This window comes from Hemitrygon akajei, chromosome 1 (genome assembly GCF_048418815.1).
Source record: "Hemitrygon akajei chromosome 1, sHemAka1.3, whole genome shotgun sequence".
Lineage (NCBI taxonomy): Eukaryota > Metazoa > Chordata > Chondrichthyes > Myliobatiformes > Dasyatidae > Hemitrygon > Hemitrygon akajei.
The window spans coordinates 210,645,567-210,669,168 of record NC_133124.1 but is presented as its reverse complement, the minus strand read 5'-3'; the positions used below and the strand labels follow the sequence as shown (position 1 = coordinate 210,669,168).

General features: G+C 45.1%; 1 protein-coding gene across 15 annotated transcripts in view; it reads left to right on the top strand.

Moving 5' to 3' along the window:
* Positions 1-23,602, top strand: part of LOC140735009 (ankyrin-1-like) — a 454,172-nt gene that overhangs the window by 355,444 nt on the left and 75,126 nt on the right. For all 15 annotated transcript variants that reach the window (XM_073059891.1, XM_073059868.1, XM_073059867.1 and 12 more), the window contains 8 exons: positions 4,485-4,709; positions 6,961-7,115; positions 12,682-12,893; positions 15,028-15,232; positions 15,870-15,966; positions 16,940-17,168; positions 19,794-19,919; positions 22,949-23,068. In XM_073059891.1, coding sequence (XP_072915992.1) covers positions 4,485-4,709; positions 6,961-7,115; positions 12,682-12,893; positions 15,028-15,232; positions 15,870-15,966; positions 16,940-17,168; positions 19,794-19,919; positions 22,949-23,068 — 1,369 coding nt within the window. The remainder of the gene's footprint in view (positions 1-4,484; positions 4,710-6,960; positions 7,116-12,681; positions 12,894-15,027; positions 15,233-15,869; positions 15,967-16,939; positions 17,169-19,793; positions 19,920-22,948; positions 23,069-23,602) is intronic.

Here is a 23,602-nt window from a genome sequence, read left to right as displayed (position 1 = left end):
TCTGCCTCAATGCCACAGGCAAGGGTTAAGTGCAGATAGTGTGCAATCGGCCCAGGCAAGAAAGGACTTTTCAGAAAGGTTTAGGAAGAGTATGACTTCCCTTTGCAGAGCAAGGGACTGGAGCCATTTGGCATACAGAGACAAGATAAGGGTGCAACAAAAGGATGCAAGGCACACACGCACTGACTTGTGGACAATCATGGTCAAATTCAAGTTAAACTTGAATTACTACAAAGTATCATTGATCGTTAGCTGGTACTTTTAAAACCTGTATTGTGAATGGCAATTAATCTTGCAAATAAGGAATTTGAGTATACACTAGGTTACCAATGATCAGTAACTGCTCGTAAAGATGATGTTTCTCTGTTCAGACTTCAGAACCTTGTGGTGATGGGAGCCGTGCTGTTCTCCTTGCACACAAGTAAATAAAGCAGGGGTTCCTAACTTTTTTTACGCCACAGACCAATACCATTAAGCAAGGGTCGGGAACCCCTGAAATAAAGTGCAATTGAAGGATGTGTGTGAGTTTTCAGAATCCAGTTGATCTGCAGCAATGTGAGGTGCAAGGTTTTGTACACAGAATGTGGGTTCAGTGCCTGGAATGCACTGCCAAGGGAAGCGGTAGCAGGTATGACAGTGGTTCTTAAGTGGCATTTGGACATACCCGCAAACAGGGTGGGACAGTAGCATAGTGGTTAGCACAACGGTTTACAGTACAGGTGACCCGTGTTCAATTCTCGCCACTGCCTGTGGGGAGTTCGTACTTTCTTCCCGTGACTGCTTCGGAAACCATGATTGCTCCGGTTTCTCCCACAGTCCGAAGACTGTTTCTACCAGCTGGTAGGTTAATCAGTGTAAATTGGGAGATTGTCACTGGAGTGGCTTGATAAAACAAACAAACAAACAGGGAGGTTCTGGAGGAACATAGACCAGGTGAAGGCAGATGACATTAATTGAACTTGGCAATATACCAGGTGTACCTCCCTTTACAAAGGTAGAGTGTTCCTATGAAACCTTTCTTAAGCTGAAATGGCGTAAAGCGAAGAACCATTAATTTATATGGGGAAAATTTTCATAAAAGTGAAAATCCTCTTTGTAATGCGAAAACAGGTTACTAATGTAGGTCTTTTGTAAAAGCGAAGTGGCGTAAAGTGAATATTTATAAAGCAGGGGAACACCTGTAAAGATGAAGGGCCTTCTCCTACACAATAAGTGTTATCAAGGAATGCTTCACAAGTGACTGTGGAATGATTTCCCCACACCGCCTCCCCCCCCCCCCCCCCAAATACAGCTGCCTGTGGTAATGGTAGGGTTGGTTTGGGTATTTAAGAACTGAGGACCCCAACAGGTAAATACAGATCCAGCCTTGATCTCATTGAGTGGTGGAATAGATAACACTTGGGGCAGTTTGGACATACTGCCTGGCATAAATCAAGGGAGAACTATCTTGTTGCTCTGGAAAATGGTTCCTTGGTCATGATTTCTACTGACAAATTTACCCCTCCCCTCAATGAACAGCTGCCTTCAAGAGAGGCAGAGTGATTAAGTGCTGCCCCAGACATATGACTCGGCTGGTCTACGTCAGACATGTACAGTGGTTGACATTGTGATATACGCAAACCAGATGTTACTTGCTCTCTTTGAAGACAGTCATGGTTATTTTCTCCAGAGTTACTCTACCAGACGTCAGCAAATGTCAGACATGAGTGCAGTTGGTTGATGCATATTATAAACAAGAGGGATTCTGCAGATGCTGGAAATCTTGAGCAATGCTAACAAAATGTTTGAGGAACTCAGCAAGTTGGACAGTATGGAGGGTAACAAACCTTTGATATTTTAGGCCAAGGTGTTTCATTAAGACTGCAAAGGAAGGTGGGAGAAGCCAGAATAAGAAGGTGGGGAAGGGAAAGGAGTGCAAGCTGACAAGTGATAAGTGTGGGAGAAAGTGGGTGGGTTGGGTGAGGAGATGAAGTAAGAATCTGGGAGGTGATAGCTGAACAAGCTAAAGGGCTAAAGAAGGAGAAATCTGATACGGGAGGAGAGTTGACCATGGAAGAAAGGGAAGAAGGTGAAGGGTGGGTGAATATTGACCTGCACAGAGACAGAAATGCCAAGGCCTAATCCACGGATCCAATTAAGAAGCCTAAACCTTATGTATTGGACATCTTCAACATGTGACAGAAACATCTGCAAGCAGCACACTGCCTGAGTTACGGCTACACATCAGTACACTAACGCTGCTCAAATATTAGATTAGGCCTGCGGATACACAGAAATGAATGTTAGTACCATCTTCAGAATACCAGCTTAGTGTGGTGTGTTACTAATGCCTCATAACTATAAAATACATTCAAAGGGTGGCATCCTGCTAAGGAGGCAGTAAACAGGCTTTTAATTGCTGAGCTTTACTGTAAATTTAATGAATATTTTGAATCTCTTATCTAGAGTGGTTTTTGTTTGCCTCCAGCTTCTTTCTAACAGCTTTCCTAATGAGTGTCTGCTGGCAGGCTCTGAGCTTATTTGTAAATCCATATCTAAAGATTTAAAGAACAGTGTGATTTTCACTGAAGCATCCTGGCTTTGAAATGTTCCTTTTGTTTTTTGTTGTGTGAGGGAAGAACCGTACTCCAAACGAAGCTTCTCACTGTCACCACAGAGTAAGTAAAATTCTCAGGAGGGCTGGTGCAGGGCAAGAGGGGTTCAAGAGGCTCCGGATGCAAGATAAGCTGCACACGGGGATCTTCCGTCTGGCTGAACACATTGCAGGACTGCACGATGGAGACGGGTTCCTCAGCAATCATTTGAGTCTACATACACCCCCCAAAAAAATGGTCGAGTTTATCGTCATATGCACAATTGCCTGTGTGAAAAACTTACTCTCAGCAAGACCACAAGCAAATCGTATCAGAGACACAACATCTGCATAACTTATCCAAAAAGAACATCATTAGAAGAAAAAAAAACAGATGTTACAACTGTTTAGAATGAGGTGAACATATTAAGAGGATCAGAAAGCTACAAACATTGGTTTATTATGGTTACATCTACTGAGGAAAAGCTGAAGTCAAGGTCAAGTTTATCATATACATGTCTACATCAGAACCAGGTTTAATATCACTGGCAAATGTCATGAAATTTGTTGTTATGTGGCATTAACTGTGAATTACAGTAAGTACATATATTAAAACATTTAAATTAAATAAGTAATGCAAAAACAAAAATCAAAAAAGGTGGTGAGGTAGTATTCATGGGTCCAATGTCCATTCAGAAATGGGATACGGCAGAGGGGAAGAAGCTGTTCCTGAATCTTTGAGTGTGTGCCTTTAGGCTCCTGTACCTCCTTCCTGATGGTACCAATGAGAAGAGGGCGTGTCCTGGGTGATGGGGGTCCTTTATGATGGATGTTGACTTTTTGAGACACCGCTCCTTGAAGATGTCCTGGGTACTGGGATACACGTGTGCACAGGTGCAAGGGGAACCTTACTGACAGTAGTGTCACGGACACGTGGCATCATATGGACAGAATTCGCAATAAAAACACAAATTATACACACTTTTACAAGAGAGAACACAATTAGAACAAAAAAAAATCAATTTTGGTGCAAAGTGATCATACTCTTGCTGAACTTTAGTAATAAGGGTGGTGCTGGATAGTTCAACAAAGACACACAGCATACTAGAGGAACTAACCGGGTCATGCAGCATCTATAGAGGAAAAAAATTTGCAAGAAAATCTTTGTTTTCCATGCCATCCAGTCAGAGCGTTACAAAATTAAAGAAATCAAGGTTATCCAAGGGAAAATCAATAATGAAATGTAGAATAGAGTGCAGTGCAAGCACTAAGGTGTAAGGTGTCATGATGAGGTAGATGTGCGATCCAAAGTCCATCCTATCGTACAAGAGATCCATTATTAGTCTTATAACCGCAATCTATCCAGCAGTTAATACCTGAGTATCAAATCAGGCCCAAAAAGTTTGCTCTGTGTTCAATAGTTCCATTCATATCAGGGAATGTCTATACATCCTGAGATTCTTACTCACTGAAGACATCGAAGAAAAAAAAACACACAAAGAATGAATGATAGGAAAAATGTTAGAACCTCAGAACACCTCTCCCAACTCCCATGCACAAGCAGCAGCAAACCTCCCCCTACATATTCCAGCAAAAGGCATTTGCCACCACGCAAACAATAGCAAGGTCCCCAAGCTGACCATGAATCCATCAAAACCACTGTTCACCCAGAAGTTTGACATCCAGTGGCTCTCTCGCTCACTAACAAGGGAGAGAGAGTTATCACGCCTGAAAGAGCGAGAGGGGAGACTAACAGCTCGTTGTTTCAATGTTACAGTCTGCAGCGTCTCTTTTATTTTGGGTTCGAATAATCGGCATTAAATTGCCGATGAAGATCATTCACGTCTTGGGAGATGAATCGCACAGACTGTGGACGTTGCTCTGTGTACTGATGCAAGGTCTCTCTTGGCAGATTTTTGGTGAGCTTCATGGTGGACGCCCGGGGAGGCTCCATGAGGGGCAGCCGACACAACGGGATGCGCGTCATAATACCGCCGCAGACTTGCAATGCCCCCACGCGCATTACCTGCCGGCTGGTGAGGTCGCAGAAGCTGGTGAGCCCGCCGCCACTGGTGGAAGGAGAAGGGCTGGGAAGCAGGGTGATGGCGCTGGGGCCAGCTGGCACCCGCTTCCAGGGGTGAGTGCGTGGGTCTCAGGTGGGCTGCTCTGCCGAGCCGGAGCTGTTGGTCAGGGGAGAGAGGGTGGAGGCTGACCTAGTCATTGAGTCATACAGCACAGAAGTAGGTCCTTCAGCCTAACGTCATGATAATCAATATTCTCATCAAAGCTGGTCCAAAACATAGAAACGTAGAAATCCTACAGCACAATACAGGCCCTTCGTCCCACAAAGTTGTGCCGAACACACGTCCCTACCTTAGAAATTACTATGCTTACCCATAGCCCTCTATTTTACTAACCTCCATGTACCTATCTAAAAGTCTCTTAAAAGACCCTATCGTATCCACCTCCACCACCGTTGCTGGCAGCCCATTCCAGACACTCACCACTATCTGAGTAAAAAAAACTTAGCCCTGACATCTCCTCTGTACCTAGTCCCCAGCACCTTAGACCTGTGTCCTCTTGTGGCAACCATTTCAGCCCTGGGAAAAAGCCTCTGGCTATCCACACGATCAATGCCTCTCATCATCTTATACACCTCTTTCAGGTCAACCCTCATCCTCAGTCGCTCCAAGGAGAAAAGGCTGAGTTTGCTCAACCTATTAAGGCATGCCCCCGCCCCCCAATCCAGGCAACCTCCTTGTAAATGTCCTCTGCACCCTTTCTATGGCATCCACATCCTTCCTGTAGTGAGGCGACCAGAACTGAGCACAGTACTCCAAGTGGGTTCTGACCAGGGTCCTATATAGCTGCAGTTTAGAGTCTAAACCCTTCTTATCCATGTATTTGTCCAAATTACACAGTGTTATTGCACCTGCCTCTTCCTCTGGCATATTATCGCCCGTACACACCACATTCGAAGTGAAAAAATTGCCGCTCAGGTTCCTTTTAGGTTTTTCACTGCTCACATCAAGCCTATGCCCTCTAGTTTTACTTCTGCTTCCCTGGGGAAAAGACTGTGTGTGTTAACCCTGTCCGTGCCCCTCATGGTCATGGAGCACCACAGAACAGAAATAGGCCTTTTGGTCCATCCATGCTGGCCTGGTCTGCCTAGGCCCATCTACCTGCACCTGGACCACAGCCTTCCATATCCATTTCATCCATGTACCAATTCAAATTGGACCCACATCTACCACCTCTGCTGGTAGTTCACTCCACGCTCGCACCACCCTCTGATTTTCTACACCTCTATAAGGTCACTTCTCAATCTCCCACGTTCCAAGAAATAAAATCATTGTCTGCTTAAGTTCTCTCTATAACTTGTCCTGGGTGGCAAGGTGGAAATACATCTCTACCAAAGGAGGTGTAAGGCACTCCTTCCCTCCGCTAGCCTGCTGGTCACCTTTGGGCAAGGGGTAGCACCTGCTTAGCCCCCCCACACCAAGGATCAGAGTCACATGAAGCCATGGGAGTAGGTGGTGGATGGTCATACGAGCAGCTGGTGAATACCACAAGTCCTGGTTATGTGATCACTGATGTCGGGAAGACAATCTCTGAAGATTATTGATAATGGCTGTGGTCACCCATCTTGTAGTCATTGCCCAGAAGGCAATGGCAAGCAACTTCTGCAAAAAAGTTTCCAAGGACAATCATAGTCATGAAAAGACCTCAACCACCCACATCATATGACATGTCACATAACAAATGAATGATAACTTGTCCTCTCCCAGAACTGGAGGATGCTGAGATGCCCTCGAGTCCTGGAAGCGTCCTTGTAAGTCCTCTCTGCACTCTTTCCGGTTTAACAATGTCCTCCTTATAAAAGGGGGGCCTAAACGGTGCATGATACTCCGGTTGCAGTCTCCCCAACGTGTTAGTTGTTGTCTATTCCTCCCTTTCTCCTCCGTGCTTGCTTTTTGCCACTCTCTGTTACATCCACCGTCCGTCACCATCACCTTACAAAATGGTGAGGGACGGCCAAGTCGGCGAGTCCGCTGGGGAAGTTAAAACCCAATGTCTGCGAGCCCAGGTCTGAGTCCGCGGAAGGCTGGAGGTCTGGGGGGACTCTGCCCGTCCTGGGGCTTGAGAACTGCAAATGTGCATGAATAGAGAGGAGGTACGGGGCTTGTTTCCCTGCGTCACTCTGCCAAACACTGAAGGCACGCTACGCTGGCACTGAAACGTGTGATAAAACATCTGGGTGATGCACTGCACACCCTCGGGTGTGTTGGTTGTTAACGCAGACGATGCATTTCACCGTGTGTTTTGACGTACACCTGATAAATAAAACAGAATGTTGAATTTTGAATATCCCTTCTCTCCCCATCCAGCCCAGTCATTGTGGAAATCCCACATTTTGCCTCAGTGGAACACACGGACCGGGAGCTGGTGGTCTTGCGGAGTGAGAACGGGTCAACGTGGAAGGACCACCTGAACTACTGTGAATTGGAACAGCTGGAGCAGCAGCTGAGTGGAATGGATGAAGGTGCGGGCATGTTGGGGTGTGGACGGAGGGAGGGGCTGTGAAACATAAGAACTGGCAGCACGTTAGCATAACACTTCACAGGAGCGGCGACCCACGTTCAATTCCCGCTGCTGTCTGTACAGAGTTTGTACGTTCTCCCTGAGATCGCGTGGGTTTCCTCTGGGTGCCCACATTCCAAAGACATTCAGGTTGGGGTTATTAAGTCTCACCACTCTTCCTGCATGCCCACAACTCACTAACCCTCACCCATCCATCTTTGGAATGTGGGAGGAAACCAGAGCACTGGGAGGAAACCCACACAGTTGCAGGGGAAAGGTACAAACTCCTTACAGATAACAGTGGAAATTAATGGTAACATCATCCAGTACGTTTAGAGTCAGTGTGAATTACCTTTGACACCATGAAAAGATTTATCTTAAGTGGGTGCCAAGAAGAATTATTTTCACTTTTATGTGATCTGGGTAATTCTGGCAGGGTGTAGTGTTTAATGCAACACTTTACACCACCAGCAATCACCAATTAGTGTTCAATTCCTGTCACTGTCTGTAAGGAGTTTCTACATTCTCCCCAAAACCATATGGGTTTCCTCTGGGGTTTCCAGTTTCTCCCATATTCCGAAGACATACGGGTTAGGGTTAATAAGTTGTGGGCATCATGCAGAAAATGCTGGAGGAACTCAGCAGGCCAGGCAGCATCTATGAAAAAAAAGTACAGTCAATGTCCTGCCAAAGGTTTTCGGCCTGAAACATCGACTGTACTTTTTTCCATGGATACTGCCTGGCCTGCTGAGTTCCTCCAGCGTTTGCTACGTGTGTTGCTCAGATCTCCAGCATCTGCAGATTTTCTCTTGTTTAAGCTGTGGGCATGATGTGCTGGCACTGGAAGCAAGGCGGCGCTTGCGAGCTGGTTTCTTACATCATCGGTGCGTTGGCCGTTGACACAAGCAACGCATCGCATTGTACATTTCAAAGTACATGTGACCAATAAATAATTATCTTTTTCAAAAGGCAAACAACATTGTTGTGAAATGTTTGGAGTCTAATAATGGGGAGGATTATAGTTTTCCAGGTGTTAGTACAGCCACACATGGAATACTGGGCACAGTCTAGGTCCTTTGATTTAAATCGGGTTCTCACAGCAGTGGAAGGGGTCTAGAAGAGATCCAGCAGGCTCATACCTGGGATAAGACAGTTGTCCTATCAGGAGTGGCTGGGTAGTTTGGACTTGTATTTCTTGACATGTAGAAGAATGAGTCAAGACCCTTTGCAAACATACCACATATATAACATATAGCCAGATAACAATTTCAGCATGGAAACAGGCCATCTTGGCCCTTCTAGTCCATGCCGAACGCTTACTGTCACATCCTAAAGGTCACACACAAAATGCTGAATAAACAGTCGATATTTCAGGTCGAGACCCTTCTTCAGGACTGAAAAGGAAGGAGGAAGACGATAGAATTAAAAAGGTGGGAGGAGGGGAAGGAGGCTATCTAGAAGGTGAGAGGTGAAGCCAAGTGGGTGGGAAAGGGAAAGGGCTGGAGGAGAAGGAATCTGATAGGAGAGGAGAGTGGACCAGAGGAGAAAGGGAAGGAGGAGGGGACCAGAGTGGGGAACAGAAGAAGAGGAGAGGAGTAGAGAAGTTTTTTTAACCGTAAGGAGAAATTGATATTCACGCCATCAAGCTGGAGGCTGCCTAGGCGGACTATAAGGTGTTACTCCTCCACCCTGAGGGTGGCCACATCTTGACACAAGGAGGCCATGGACCAACATATCTGAATGGGAATGGGAACTGGAATTAAAATGTTTGGTCACTAGAAAGTTCCTCTTTCGACAGATGGAGTGGAGAACTTCCTAAGGGTGTTTAACAGAGTGTCGTTGAGATGTTTTCACTGGCAGGAGAGTCAACTAACAATGGGACATAGCTACAAAATAAGTGGCTAGTTATTTTGAACTGACGTACTTATTCAGTTTTGTTTAACTTATTACTCATTATGTCACAGGTGTTTAGGGCGGCAATGCAGGTCCTCCATCTCAAAATCAACTTTGGTCTTGATGTTGGTGATGTCCAGGGCTTCCTTCATCATGCCAGTAGCTCACTCTTGGTTTTCACTACTGTCAGCCATGCAAATCCCGGTTGGAGACTCAGGAATACCGTCACACTCAGATGTGGGAGCATTCTCCATTGCTGTTTCCCTAACAGTTTTGTTTGACCAGTCAGGATTGGTGGCCCTGAGCTGAACCCTCAAACCTGGAGCACCAGCAGACCACTCTTCATCTGGCCTCTACCCTTTGACCTGTTTGGCATGGGTGACCCTACCAAGAGCCAAAGCATAAAGCCCTGATTCAAAGCAGCATAGCTCTCTGGGTCATTGAGGCATACAAGCCTCCAAACTACAACAAGGTTGTGATCCTCCTGGATGATTTTAAGCTGAGGAGTGTAGACATTTTGTCACTCAGAGGGTAGTGAATCTCTGGATTTTCCTGCCCCGGACACTGGTGGAGGCCAGTTCATTAGATATATTCAATACTGAGAAAGATAAATATTTTAGAGTTTCTGGAATTGAAAGATCAGCTTTATTTGTCACATGTTCATCGAAACATCAAAACATGCAGTGAAATTAATTGTTTGCATCAAATCAAATTTAGCGAGGCTTGCGCTGGGGGCAGCCTGCAAGTATCGCCACACTTCTGGCAGCAACACAGGATGTCCGTAACTCTCTAACCCTAACAGGTCCATCTTTGGAGGTTAGGAGGAAACCAGAGCATCCAGAGGAAATCCACATGGTAACAGTGAGAATCCCTGTGATTGGTTGGAACTGGTGTAGTAGAGAAGCAGAAGCCAGCATAGATCAGCCATGATGTTAGCATTCATTTTGAAAGCACTAGAATATAAAAGCTAGGATGTAATGTTGAGGCTTTATAAGGCACTGGTGAGGCCTCACTTGGAGTATTGTGAGCAGTTTTGGGCCCCTTATCTAAGAAAGGATAAGCCAACATTGGAGAGGGTTCAGAGAAGGTTCACGGAAATGATTCCAGGATTGAAAGGCTTGTCGTCTGAGGAGCATTTCATGGCTCTGGGCCTCTACTCACCGGAATTCAGAAGAATAAATCATTGAGAATTATCAAACGGTGAGAGGCCTTGACAGAGTGGACGTGGAGAGGATGTTTCCTGTGGTGGGGGGTTGGAGGACTAAGACCAGAGAACGCAGCCTCAGAATAATGTCCTTTTAGAACAAAGGTGAGAAGAAATTTCTTTAGCCAGAGAATGGCAAATCTGTGGAATTCATTGCCGTAAGCATTGAGGAGGCCAAGTCATTGGGAATATTTAAGTCAGAGGTTGATGGATTCTTGATTGGTTGGGCCAGGAAGGGATACAGGGTGAAAGCACGAGTTTGGGGCTGAGAAGGAAATGGGATCAGCCATTGATGAAATTGTGGAGCAGAAAAATGGCCTAATTCTGCTCCTATATCTAATGATCACATGGAAAGGAGGAGCAGGCTTAAGGGATGTGGAGATTTACTCCTGCCCCTGGTTTCTGATTTCCTTATGTAGCTCCTAACTCTTCCAAAAGACTGAGTAGAAAGATTATGAACAAAGAGGTCAATGATCCTGTTAAGTCCATGTTTTGTCTTTATCAATCATTATTCTTACACACTGTCCATTGTTATGGATTAATTCTGACTAGCATGTTGTTCAGCAAATTGCCTTTTCAGCCATTGCCTCTTATTAATTACTCATCCCTTGGGGAAATGTTTTGTTACCATTGTGTAATCTGCAAGACTTCAACCAGAAGTCTTCAACTCTTCAATCTTCAAGAGTTCAACCAGACTGTTGAGGGATCTCTCCTGAGCCAGACAAGATGAAGATACTGTGTCTTCTTCCCTTGGAAGAGATTAAGGAAATAAATGAGGTTTTACCATAGTCCAGGATATTAATGGATCCCTTGTTAATATTGGCTTGTTATATTAGTACAGTACAGCACAGTTGTCCATAATTGCAAGCTAAACTAATCCCTTCTCCCTGCACGTGATCTGTGCTCCTCCAATTCATGTGCCTATTCTAAACCTTGGTATTATATCTACTTCCATCACCTTCCCAGGCATCTCATTCCAGGCACCTACCACTCTTTGTGGAAAAAAACCCACCTTGCCTTGTAAATTTCATTTAAATGTTTCCCCCTCTCACCTTAACCCTGCTCTGTCTAGTATTCTGCAGCCCATGGAAAGTCGCTGATGATCACTGACGCCACCATGTAACAATGCCCCAGGGCTCATGCCACCAGGTTCAAGAACAGTTGCAAACCCCTCAATCATCAGGCTCTTGAACTAAAGGCAGTAACTACACTCGCTTGCCCCATCGTTGAGATGTTCCCACAGCCAGCAATCTCATTATATAATGAGATATATAATAATATCTCATTATCTCATGTTCTCATTATTTTATTGCTATTTATTTATATTTTTCATTTGCACAGTTTGTTGTCTTCTGCAGTCTGGTTGATCTTTCATTGATCCTGTTATAGTTACTATTCTATAGATTTGCTGAGTAAGCCTGCAGGAAATCAATCTCAGGGTTGTGTATGTAATTTGATAATATTTAGTATTTGCCATTTCTGCCACAGCAAAAAGACTCTGACTCCCATAATTTTATAAACTTATATCAGGTTTCCACCCCCCCCCCCCCAACCCTATCAGCCTCTGATGCTGCAGAGAAAACAATCCAAGTAAATACATCATCATCATCATCATCGTATGCCATATCCTATGACATCATCATTATGTGCCATGTCGTATGATGTGGGCGATCATGGTCGTTGACCATGATTGTTCTTGGTAAATTTTTGTACAGAAGTGATTTGCCATTGCCTTCTTCTGGGCAGTGTCTTCACAAGACAGGTGACCCCAGCCATTATCAATACTCTTCAGAGATTGTCTGCCTGGCGTCAGTGATCGCATAACCAGGACTTGTGATATGCACCAGCTGCTCATACAACCATCCACCACCTGCTCCCATGATTTCCCATGATGCTGATGTAGGGTGTCTAGGCAGGTGCTACACCTTGCCCAAGGGTGACCTGCAAGTTAACGGAGGGAAGGAACTTCCTTTAGTAGTGACAAATCTCCACCCCGCCACCCTCAGGTAATATACCCACTTGTTACAGCTGACAATCTTTAATCCAAAGCATGCGAGATTCTACAGATGCTGGAAATCCAGAGTAACACACACACAAAATGTTGGGGGGAGTCAGCAGATCAGGCAGCAACAATGGAAAGGAATAAACAGTTGATATTTCATCCCAAGACCATTCATCAGGTCCTGCTTATTCCTTTTCATAGATAATCTCTAATCTGGGCAATGTTCTAGTGAAATACTTCTGCATGCTCTCCAAATCCTCTACTTCCATCCTATAGTTTGAGAGCTGAACATCATGAACCAAATTAAAATTCTGAAACAGTCATACCTAGAGTCGAACTTTGGATTATCTGTCTGTAAGTGAAATTACCTCCGGGTGTACGTAAGTGCTGTCAGTTGCCCCGTTCTCATCCAGCCTTGTGTCCACACAGACCTGGACTCCCCGGAAGAGCTGGAGCGGAAACGGATTTGCCGCATCGTCTCCATGGACTTCCCACTCTACTTTGCAATTGTTTCCCGGATCAGGCAGGACACCGAGTGGATCGGGCCCGAAGGTGGAGTGGTGTGCAGCACGCTCGTACCAAAGGTGCAGACCACGTTCCCCCCATCTGCGGTGATCAAGAGAGTCCGCCTGGGCCTTCAGGTTAGCATGTACCTTTGTGTAGAGATATTCTTAATGGTGGATGGCCGGTGCAGGCAATGTGTTGGGCAGTTTCGACTACCATTGCAGTGCCTTCCTGTCCACCACAGTGCAGTTTCCGTACTATGCAGTGATGTAGAATGTTAGGATGCTCTCTCCTAGTGTCACCTTAAGTACATACAATCAATTTTTGTATATAAGCTATATTATATATTTTTATGCTTGTCGTGTTTTTTTGTGCTGCATTAGCTCAAGAGTAACAGCTATTTTGTTCTCCTTTACAGTATCCTGTCTGGCACCAACAAACATTCCACAGTCAAAGTCACTTAGATCATATTTTTTCCCCCATTCTGATGTTTGGTCTGAACAACTGAACCTCTTGACCATGCCTGCATGCTTTCGTGCATTGAGTTGCTGCCACATGATTGGCTGATTGTGTATTTGCATTAATGAGAAGGTGTACAGGTATACAGTGAATTTCCCTGTTCTCCAGTCTGGCCCTCTGAGTTCCTCAGGCAGCTTACTTATTGCTCTAAGTTGACTATTTGGCCATTTAGTTCCTGTGAAAGTATCCTCTTCACAGATGTTTAAAAGGCCTGGTGTCTTGCCTATCCGGACCTCACCTTAAACTGTGAATCACAGCTGGCTACTGGTGAAGCACATCTGGGCTGAGCTATTGACTTTCCAGTATTGGCACATCTGTACGAGGTGACAGCTGGAACTCGTGCTCACTTAGCTGGTTCACTCCAGCTGTAAAGCGAAGCATAGCGCACCTGATCCAGTGCTGCAGGAAACTCCTGCAGCTGTTAGGCGAGGATGAGAGGAAATATAACCAACACTCTGATGCAAAGTTCTGCCCCAAAAAGTCGACAATACCTTTCTCTCTCAGATACTGATGTACCCACTGAATTCCTCCTGCAGAATTTATATTACAGTGAGACAAACACGTTTTTCTATATCAGGCCAGCCATTGTTGAGCCTCACCCTCGCTGGCTGTCCTCAAGCACCTTTTAGACATCTGAATACAGGAGGGAGGCTGATCGGCTGGTTGTGTTGCAACATCAACCTTGGCCATTGAAGTAGCGTGGCAGGACAGCACGGTAGCGTAATGGTTAGCACAACGCTTTACAGTGCCAGTGACCCTGGGTTCAATTCCCATCACTGTCTGTAAGGAGTTTGTACGTTCTTCCCTGTGACTGTGAGAGTTTCCTCTGGGTGCTCAGGTTTCCAAAAACATATGGGTTAAGGTTAGGAAGGTTAAGGCTATATTGGCACCAGAAGCATGGCAACATGAGTGGGCTGCGCCCAGAACTTCTGGGACTGTATTGGTCATTGACATAATAACTTCTCACTGTATGTTTCAATGTTTAGATGTAAGTGGGACAAATAAAGCTAATCTCTTTGAAATGTTGGGAGAACACACACCAGTCCTCACTGAAGGGTCAGCGGTAGAAAGGGTGAACAGCTTCGTGCTCCTGGGTGCAAAACTTTCACAGGATCTACCCTGGATCCAGCGCACCGACGCAATCATGAGGAAGGCCCGCTAGTGACTCTACTTCATTAGGAGTTTGAAGGGATTTGGTATCTTCTAGCAAGACTCTATAAAATTTGTACAGATGTGCGGTGGAGAACATTCTAACTGGTTACATCACCACCTGGTGGGAGACCCTGGTGTGCAGGATTGACAAAGGCTCAGCCAGATCCACCAAAGGCACAGCCTCCCCACCATCAAGAACATCCCCAAAAGATGCTGCTTCGACAAGGCGTCTGTCATTAAAGACCCTCACCATCCGGGACTTGGTGTTTTCTCACTACTAGCACTGGGGAGGAGGTACAGGAGCCTGAATGTTTTAGGACAGCTTCTTCCCTTTGCCATCAGATCTCTGAACAGTCCATGGTCACTCGCTCACCTTTCCTCTTTTGCACTGTTTATTTACTCTTCCTTTCTTACAGTAACTTTTATACCTCGCACTGTGCTGCTGCCACAGTTACAATCTCGTGACATATGCTGTGATAATAAACCTGTTTCTGCATTTCCCTTGTTTCCAGAGTCATAGAGCTGAATGGGCACCCAGCACAGATGCCTTTATAACTTGTGTCCGTATTGCTGATGCCTGATTGCCGTGTCTCACTCTAGGCTCAGCCGATTCCCGATGAGCTGGTGACGAAGCTGGTGGGCAACCAGGCAACGTTCAGCCCAATTGTCACGGTGGAGCCCCGGAGAAGGAAATTCCACATCCCGATCGGCCTTCGGATCCCATTGCCGCCCTCGTGGAGGAACAACCGGCAGAACACCTGTGAAGGAGACGAGACCAGCCTCCGGTTGCTATGCAGCGTTATAGGTCAGCCAGTTTAATTGCTTTTCCCGTTGCACTGACTACACTTGGCTCAATATGGGTGGCATTTTGCAACTGACATGAACCAAGCGGCCCCCTTCTGTGAAACGATCGTGGGATAAACTGCCTTGGCCCATTCTGAGTTCGAATTGTCTGTAAACTTGTTTCCTTCCAACTTCACAAGTTATTAGGATTGTGAAAAAGGCGTGTGGCGTGCGCTAGGGAATGGGAACAGCTGACTTTTCTGGCCGCAACTCTTCATCGATCGTGATGAAGGGTCTCAGCCTGAAAGGCGGGCTGTTCATTTCCCTCCCTAGGTGACCACTGAGTTGCTCCACCATTTCATGTGGGCTGAATGCAAGCTGAACTCGTTTCCTCATCCTTTCCCCCTTCATCCTGCTTCCCGCTCCGGTCACCGTCCACCTGACCGTCAGAGGGTCAGTCACAAGCGTCTGATGGCTTGTATTGAATGCTTTTCATTGGTAAGACGTTCTGAAAACTTTCCTCGCCAGTGTGGTAGAAACAGAACTGACTGAGCAGTTTATTGCAGAGACAGGGAAGAGTTTTATCACTCCGCTGCTTTATTTGTAAGGTGATGTATGACTTTCATTGGCCTGTGTCTTGTGTTTTCTTTCCCCTGCAGGTGGAACGGGGACTGCTCAATGGGAAGACATCACGGGAACCACCAAACTTATCCATGCAAACGACTGTGCAAATTTCACCACCAATGTGTCAGCAAGGTGAGCAGTTCCACCAGACCAGGGTCTTCTCACTCAGACCTCTTGCTTTATAACCCTTGATTCCTGGTCAAACACATACACAGTGCTTCCTGCATCAGCAAACAAGCTCGAGATGGATAATATTGGACTGTTGACCAGTCGGTCCACTCCCACCTTGTCTGTTCCGTGTTTCTTGCTCCAGTTTTGTTCCGAAGTAAACAACAGGACCGTTCACAATGTGCGTGCTCCATGCTATCTGCATTTGTGATTGGGTCTTGCCCTTGAAATCTGTGTCGTATTTCTCCAGACCCGGCTGCCTGGATTACACTCAGAATTGCTTCAGCTGTTTTGATGTTAAGTGGTAGTTGCATGAAGTACAGTGACGTCATAGTTGAGTTACTAGTTTACTAATCAAGGAGCTTGGTTTAGTGATCCAGAAAGTTGTTAATTTTGGGCAGAAACAGCTAATACAAGGGAGCATAACTTTAAGGTGATTGGAGGAAAGTATAGGGCAAATGTCTGAGGTAAGTCCTTTACACAGAGAGTGGTAAGTCCTGCCTAGGACAGTGGCAGATATATTAATTGCATTTAAGAAGTTCTTAGTCATATAGATGATAGAAAAATGGAGGGTTATGTGGGAGGAAAGGTTAGGTTGATCTTAAAGTAGGTTCAAAGTTTGGCACAACATCATGGGCCAAAGGTATATGGTGCTGTAATGTTCGATGTTCTATGTTCTGCAAGGAGCCAGTCTCGATAATGGTAAATAGGTTATTGCAAAAGCCTCTGATTATGCTTGGGAGAGGAAATCTGGTGTCCTTACACAACTGACCCATAGATGGCTCCAGGCCACCAACTGGGAGACTGTCAACATTCACTGAAGCTAACGAACCCTTCATCCCAGCGCCAAAGGGAGCTGAACAATAGGTTCTGCCTTACCCATGACACCCACATCTCTTTTCTGAGTAAACAGAAGCGTGTTTCCGTCCTCCTGCAGGTTTTGGCTGGCGGACTGTCCTCGGACTGCAGAGGCGGTGAACTTTGCCACCCAAATCTACAATGAGTTGATGGCTGTGCCCTACATGGCCAAGTTTGTGGTGTTTGCCAAGATGCACGATGGGAGAGACGGCCGCTTGCGATGTTACTGCATGAGCGATGACAAGGTGGACAAAACCCTAGAGCAACACGAGAACTTCACTGAAGTGGCAAGGAGCAGGGACATTGAGGTATGATGGGAACACTTCCCGAACCTTCTTGGGTTGCCTGGTATCCTAATGCTGTGCTCAGTTCATTTCACTTCACTCATTTCGCCTTCATTCACCTCAACTCTGAACAACTACAACCTGGGGTCCACGGTCACCTTGCTTAATGATATTGGTCCATGGCATGAAAAAAGTTGGGAATTCTTGATCTACAAGGAGTGTTGCCACAAGCAAGCAGCATCCATCATCAAGGACGCCCACCATCCAGGCCATGCTCTCATCTCACTATCATCAAGACAGAGGTACAGGAGTCTCAGGTCCCATACTACCAGGTTCAGGAACTGTTATTACCCTACAGCCAGCTCAATAATTTCACTCACCTCAACACTGAACTGATATCACAATTTATGGACTCACTTTCAAAGACTCTACAACTCATGTTCTCAGTATTATTTATTTATTATTTTATTTGAACAAGTTGCCACCTTTTGCACATTGGTTGTTTGTCAATCTTTATTCATGTACAGTTTTTCACAGATTCTCGATCACATCAGAATCAGCTTAAATATCACCGGTATATTTCGTGATATCTGTTAACTTTTTGGCAGCAGTACAGTGCAATACATAATAGCAGAGAAAAAATATGGATTACAGTAAATGTATATATATAATAGTTAAATTAAGTAAGTTGTACAAAAATATAAATAAAAAAGTAGCAAGGAGGTGTTCATGGGTTCCATGTCCATTCAGAAATCAATGGCAGAGGGGAAGAAGCTGATCTTGAATCATTGAGTGTATCCCTTCAGGTTTCTGTACCTCCTTCCAGATGGTAGCAATGAGAGCAAGGCATGACCTGGGAGATGGGAGTTCTTCATGATGGATGCCACCTTTTTGAGGCATGGTTCCTTGAAGATGTCCTGGATTCTGGGGAGGCTAGTGCCCATGATGGAGCTGACTAAGTTTACAATTCTCTGCTGTTCACTTTGATCCTGTGCAGTAGCCTCCCACCCCGCTCCTCCATACCAGACAGTTAGAATGCTCTCCATGGTACGTCTGTAGAAATTTGTGACCGTCTTTGGTGACATACCAAATCTCCTCAAACAGCTAATGAAATAATTCTGTTGTTTTTCTTAACTTTCTTATTAATGTCTCCAAGATAAGGAATGCCATGGTAATGGTATATGTTAATGGTAGCATATAGATGCTTTGATAATCAATTTACCTTGACTTTAACTAATTGCTTCCATTTTCATTGATCTGTAAAATATACAGCAGTAATCAAGTTAGTTGACACTCTGAAAGCATTTTGTTACGCATTTTAAATCGTGCTGCCCACTACATTCATGCTGACCAATCCTACACTGATCTCATCAATTCTCCCCAGATCTCTCCATTCATTAGATGCTATGAAGATACTATTTATGATACTATTTAGATACTATGTGTGGTTTGCAGTTCCTGCTTATCTACCAATTCACATGAGGGCGAAAACCGGAGCCCCCCCCCCCCCCCAGTGGGAAACCCATACAGTCACAGACAGAAAGTATGAGCTCTACAGGCAAACAGATTCAGAGGGTAGGATCGAATCTGGGTTACTGGTGTTGTGGGACAGCTACCCGCTGGCTTCGCCACAAGGTGTCTCAACATCCAATCAACTTTTTTAAAAAAGGGTAGATTTTAAAAGCAATAACCAAATCCCTTTCAAAAGCTCACCACTGGTAAATGTGAATTTCCTCTACGTGCTGCCAACTCAGTTGTTACACAGCAAGAAGGAGAAGGCTTTTATGTTCTGTAAATCCAGAAACTAACCAAAAGAAAAACACAGGAGCTGGGACACTTACCTATTTAGTTTTTTTTAAGTGAAGGGCTCACATATGACGTGGTGGCGTAATGACGTATGCCATTCACGTACTTTTACATAAAACCCATAATGAATTATGTAAACAAACAAAAAATGCTCAATCTAACAATATATTTACAATTTGTTCATTTGTCATGTGCCATGTCATATGACGTGGGTGATCATGGTCTTTCCATGACCATGATTGCCCTTTGCAAAATTTACCGCCTTCTGGGCAGTGTCTTTACAAGACGGGTGACCCCAGCCATTATCAACACACTTCAGAGATTCTCTGCCTGGCATCAGTGGTCACATAACCAGGACTTGTGATGTGTACCAGCTGCTCGTACGACCATCCACCACCTGCACCCAGGACTTCATTTTTCCCTGATCGAGAGAAGCTAAGAAGTTGCTACACCTTGCCCAAGGCTGACCTGCAGGCTAGCAGAGGGAAGGAGCACTTTATACCTCCTTTGGTAGAGACGAATCTTCACCTTGCCACCCAAAAGTGGTCATAGAGCTGAATGGCTGAAGGGGATTAGCTGTTCTTGACCGTGGTACACTGCATCCAATAGACAAGGCCCCCATTTACTGTCTGTAAAAGATGACTCCCATCTGCATATCATCCATACCAGGTGCACATCTCCTGGTGTCAACAGGTAGTTGGGTAGGGAAGCTTCACAAGTTCTTCCCCCCCCCCCCCACCTGTCCTCAGCTGTCTTTTAACAGTGGGAGGGTGAATATAGGTGCTGGCCGTTCTTCTAGAAGTCACAATTAATTTTCTTGCTCTTCTCTTTCATCGTTCTCAGGTCCGAGAAGGAATGCCACTGTACGTGGAATGTTCCGGCAACATTGTGCCTGTGAGGAAAGCAGGACAGCAGCGGTGTTTCAACTTCCATTCATTTAAAGAAAACCGCCTCCCCATCACCATAAAGGTGGGCCATACTGAGAAGTAGAGAGGGAGACAGTAAGCCAGCGTCAGTGGCACCTGTACACTAACAGACTTCTGGTCCGTGCTTTGAACATTGAAAAGCCTAGATGGAGTGGGCATGGAGAGGATGTTTCCTGTAGTGGGATAGTCTAGGATTTTGAATATTGAAAGACCTAGATAGAGTGTATGTGGCGACAACGCTTCTGATGATGAGAGGCATTGATCGTGCGGATAGCCAGAGGCTTTTTCCAAAGGCTGAAATGGCTAACACAAGGGGGCATAGTTTAAAGATGCTTAGTAGTAGGTACAGAGGGTTTGTCAGGGGAAAGTTTTTCATACAGAGAGTGGTGAGTGCATGGAATGCACTGCCAGCAACAGTAGTGGAGGTGGATACGATAGGGTCTTTTAAGAGACTCTTAGATAGGTACATGGAGATTAGAAAAATAGTGGGCTATGTGTTAGGGTAATTCTAGGCAGTTTCTAGAGTAGGCTGTATGATTGACACAACATTGTGGGCTAAAGTGCCTGTAATGTGCTGTAGATTTCTGTGTTCTAGTCTAGGACCAGAGGGCACAGCATCAGAACAGAGTTCATAGTGCAAAGTAAAATTATCATCAGAGTACATACATGTCACTACATACAACCCTGAGATTCTTTTCCTGTGGGCATACTTGGAAAATCTACAGAACAGTAACTGTAAACATAAGGAGTTATAAACTGTAAACGAACTGTGCAAATGCAGACACAAATAGCAATAAAATTGCTATTTTATTTTATTTTATTGCAGTAAAGTAAAATTGGATAGGTATATGGACAGGAAAGGAATGGAGGGTTATGGGCTGAGTGCAGGTCAGTGGGACTAGGTGAGAGTAAGCGTTCGGCACAGACTAGAAGGGCCGAATGGCTTGTTTCTGTGCTGTAATTGTTATATGGTTAACAACGAGCATGAATTTACAATATAACAGATCCACTTAAGAACAGAGATGAGGAGGTGTCTCTTCAGCCGGAGGGTGGTGAATCTATGGAATCCATTACCAAAGACGGCTGTGAAGGCCAAGTCATTGAGTGCAGATCATTTAATACAAAGGTTGATAGATTCTTGATTAGTTTAGGGTGTCAAAGATTATGAGAAGGCAGGAGAATGGGGCTAAGAAGGAAAATAAATCAGCAAAGCAGATTCTATGTGCTAAATGGCTTAGTTCTGCTCCTATGTCTTATGGACTTAAGGTTTTATGGAATTATATAAAATAAAGATAGAGTTTAAAGTACAGAAATGGAATAAAATGTGGACAAATACATATATAAACAGCTTTATACAAAGTGGTTTGAAGTGTTTACAGTGTGGTCCAGTCTTCTTCTTCATCTTAAGCCCATCACCCCAACTGGGGCAGAGGCCACCAACAGAATCTCATCAGAGTCCTCTGTCCTGGGTCAGTCTCTCAGAGGCGTAGCCCACGAAGACACTTCCTCCCCCAGGGACGAGCTCTTTGAAGCTTCTGTTGGTATTTCTATAGCTCTGGGATTTTACAGAACTAGGTTCCTAGCCCCATGCACAAACCTCCTTTTGCAGCTGAGCTTGGGACCATCCATGGTGGAGTTGTGCAGTGCAATGATGGGAGTAAAAGACAGAGGGAGTGGTGGGGGAGCTAACTAGTACACTTGACCAGATATACTGTGTATAGTCTTTCCAGAGGGAACTTTTGGAAAAGGCAGTTTGCAGGGTGGATAGTGTCCACAATGATTTTTCTTGTCCATTTATTTGTCCTATATACATACAAGTCCTGAAGTGATGGTGGACTGCAGCCAATGACCTATTCTGCTGGCCGGACAATTCGCTGTAGTTTTTGTAGAAGGATCTATGGGAATGTTGCCAGGACTGGAGATTCAGATTAATTTATTTATCACATGAACACATTTATACAGCGAAACGCATCATTTGTATTAACAGCCTAAGAATGTCCTGGGGGAGCCCGCAAATGTCGCCCCATATTCTGATGCTAGCGCAGTATGCCCACAAAGCTCAGTGGCTCTACAGGGAGAGATTGCTCAGGCTAAGACATTATCCCTTGGAGAATATGAGACTGTGAGTGATCTTATAGAGGTGCGTAAAGCCATGAGTGGGATAGAGGCAATGAGTGGATGCAATCTTTTTTCCCCAGGGCAAGGGAATCAAAAACTGGAGAGCATAGGGTTAAGATGAGAGGGGAAAGATCAGAAGGACAATTTCTTCATGCATCCGGTGGTGAATGTGTGGAACAGGCTGCTGGAGGAAGTGGCTGAGGCAGGCACTCTAACAACCTGAAAAAAATCATTTGGACAGGTACATGGATGGGAAATCTTGTTCATCTTGTTCAACCTGGATAACCTGGTCCGAAGAACCTCTTTCCAGAATGTGTGGTGACGCTTGTGGGCTGCTGCCAGCACATCCTTAGGCTGACACAAATGACACATTTCACTGTTTCAATCCGTGTCCATGGAGAAAGTTTTGTATTTACCTCTGGACAAGAATGAACAATTGATGTTATATGCCAAGCCTCTTAGGTCGGAAAGGTCAGGCAGCATCTATGGAGAGGAATCAATAGTTTATGTTTCAGGCTGAGACCTTTCAGACCTGAGGGGTCTTGGCACATAACATCGATGGTTGATTCCTTTCCACAGACGCTGCCTGACCTGCTGAGTTCCTCCAGCATTTTGTGCTTGTACCTCTGAATTTCAAGCATCTGCAGAATCGCTTGTTTTTGTAACTGGTAGCATAGTGGTTAGCATGATGCTTGAGACCCGGGTTCAATTCCCACCACTGCCTGGAAGGAGTTTGTACATTCTCCCCATGACCATGTGGGCTTCCTCCTGGTGCTCGGGTTTCCTTCCACAGTCCAAAGACGTACCGGTTTGTAGGTTAATTAGTCATTGTAAAACTTGTCCTGTGTTTAGGCCAGAATGGAGTCACGAGGTTGCCGGGCGGTGTGAGCTGACGGGCCGGAAAGGTCTACTCTACGCTGTATCTCAATAAATAAATATCTTGCTTTTGTCTAGGTGAGGGATCTCAGCAAAGAGCACACTGGTCACATCTCCTTCCTTCGAAAGCCAACAAAATACGAAGAACAACAGCACATCATCTGTAACCTAAACATCACCATGCCCCCCTGTGTGAAGGTAACAGACTTTTCTATATGTTGACCATACAGATCTCCCACAGGTAGCTGGACCCCCAGTGCTTACAGACGAGATTGAAGTACCTGTGCTGAATTCTATACCTCTGTGATAAGACTATAGAACGGTCCACCTGTATGGTAAAATATTCAACGTTTCAGGTTGAAACCCTTCGTTAGGACCAGCCTGAAATGTTGATTGTCTAGTTCCCTCCATAGTTGCTGAGTTCTTCCTGCATTTTGTGTGTCTTGCTCAAGATTTCCACTACCCGCAGTAAAATGAACTCTAGACCTCACAATCTACCTGGTCACAGGCCTTGCAGACAAACAGACAGACATACTTTATTGATCCCGAGGGAAATTGGGTTTCGTTACAGCCGCACCAACCAAGAATAGTGAAGAAATATAGCAATATAAAACCATAAATAATTAAATAATAATAAGTTAATCATGCCAAGTGGAAATAAGTCCAGGACCAGCCTACTGGCACAGGGTGTCTGACACTCCGAGGGAGGAGTTGTAAAGTTTGATGGCTACA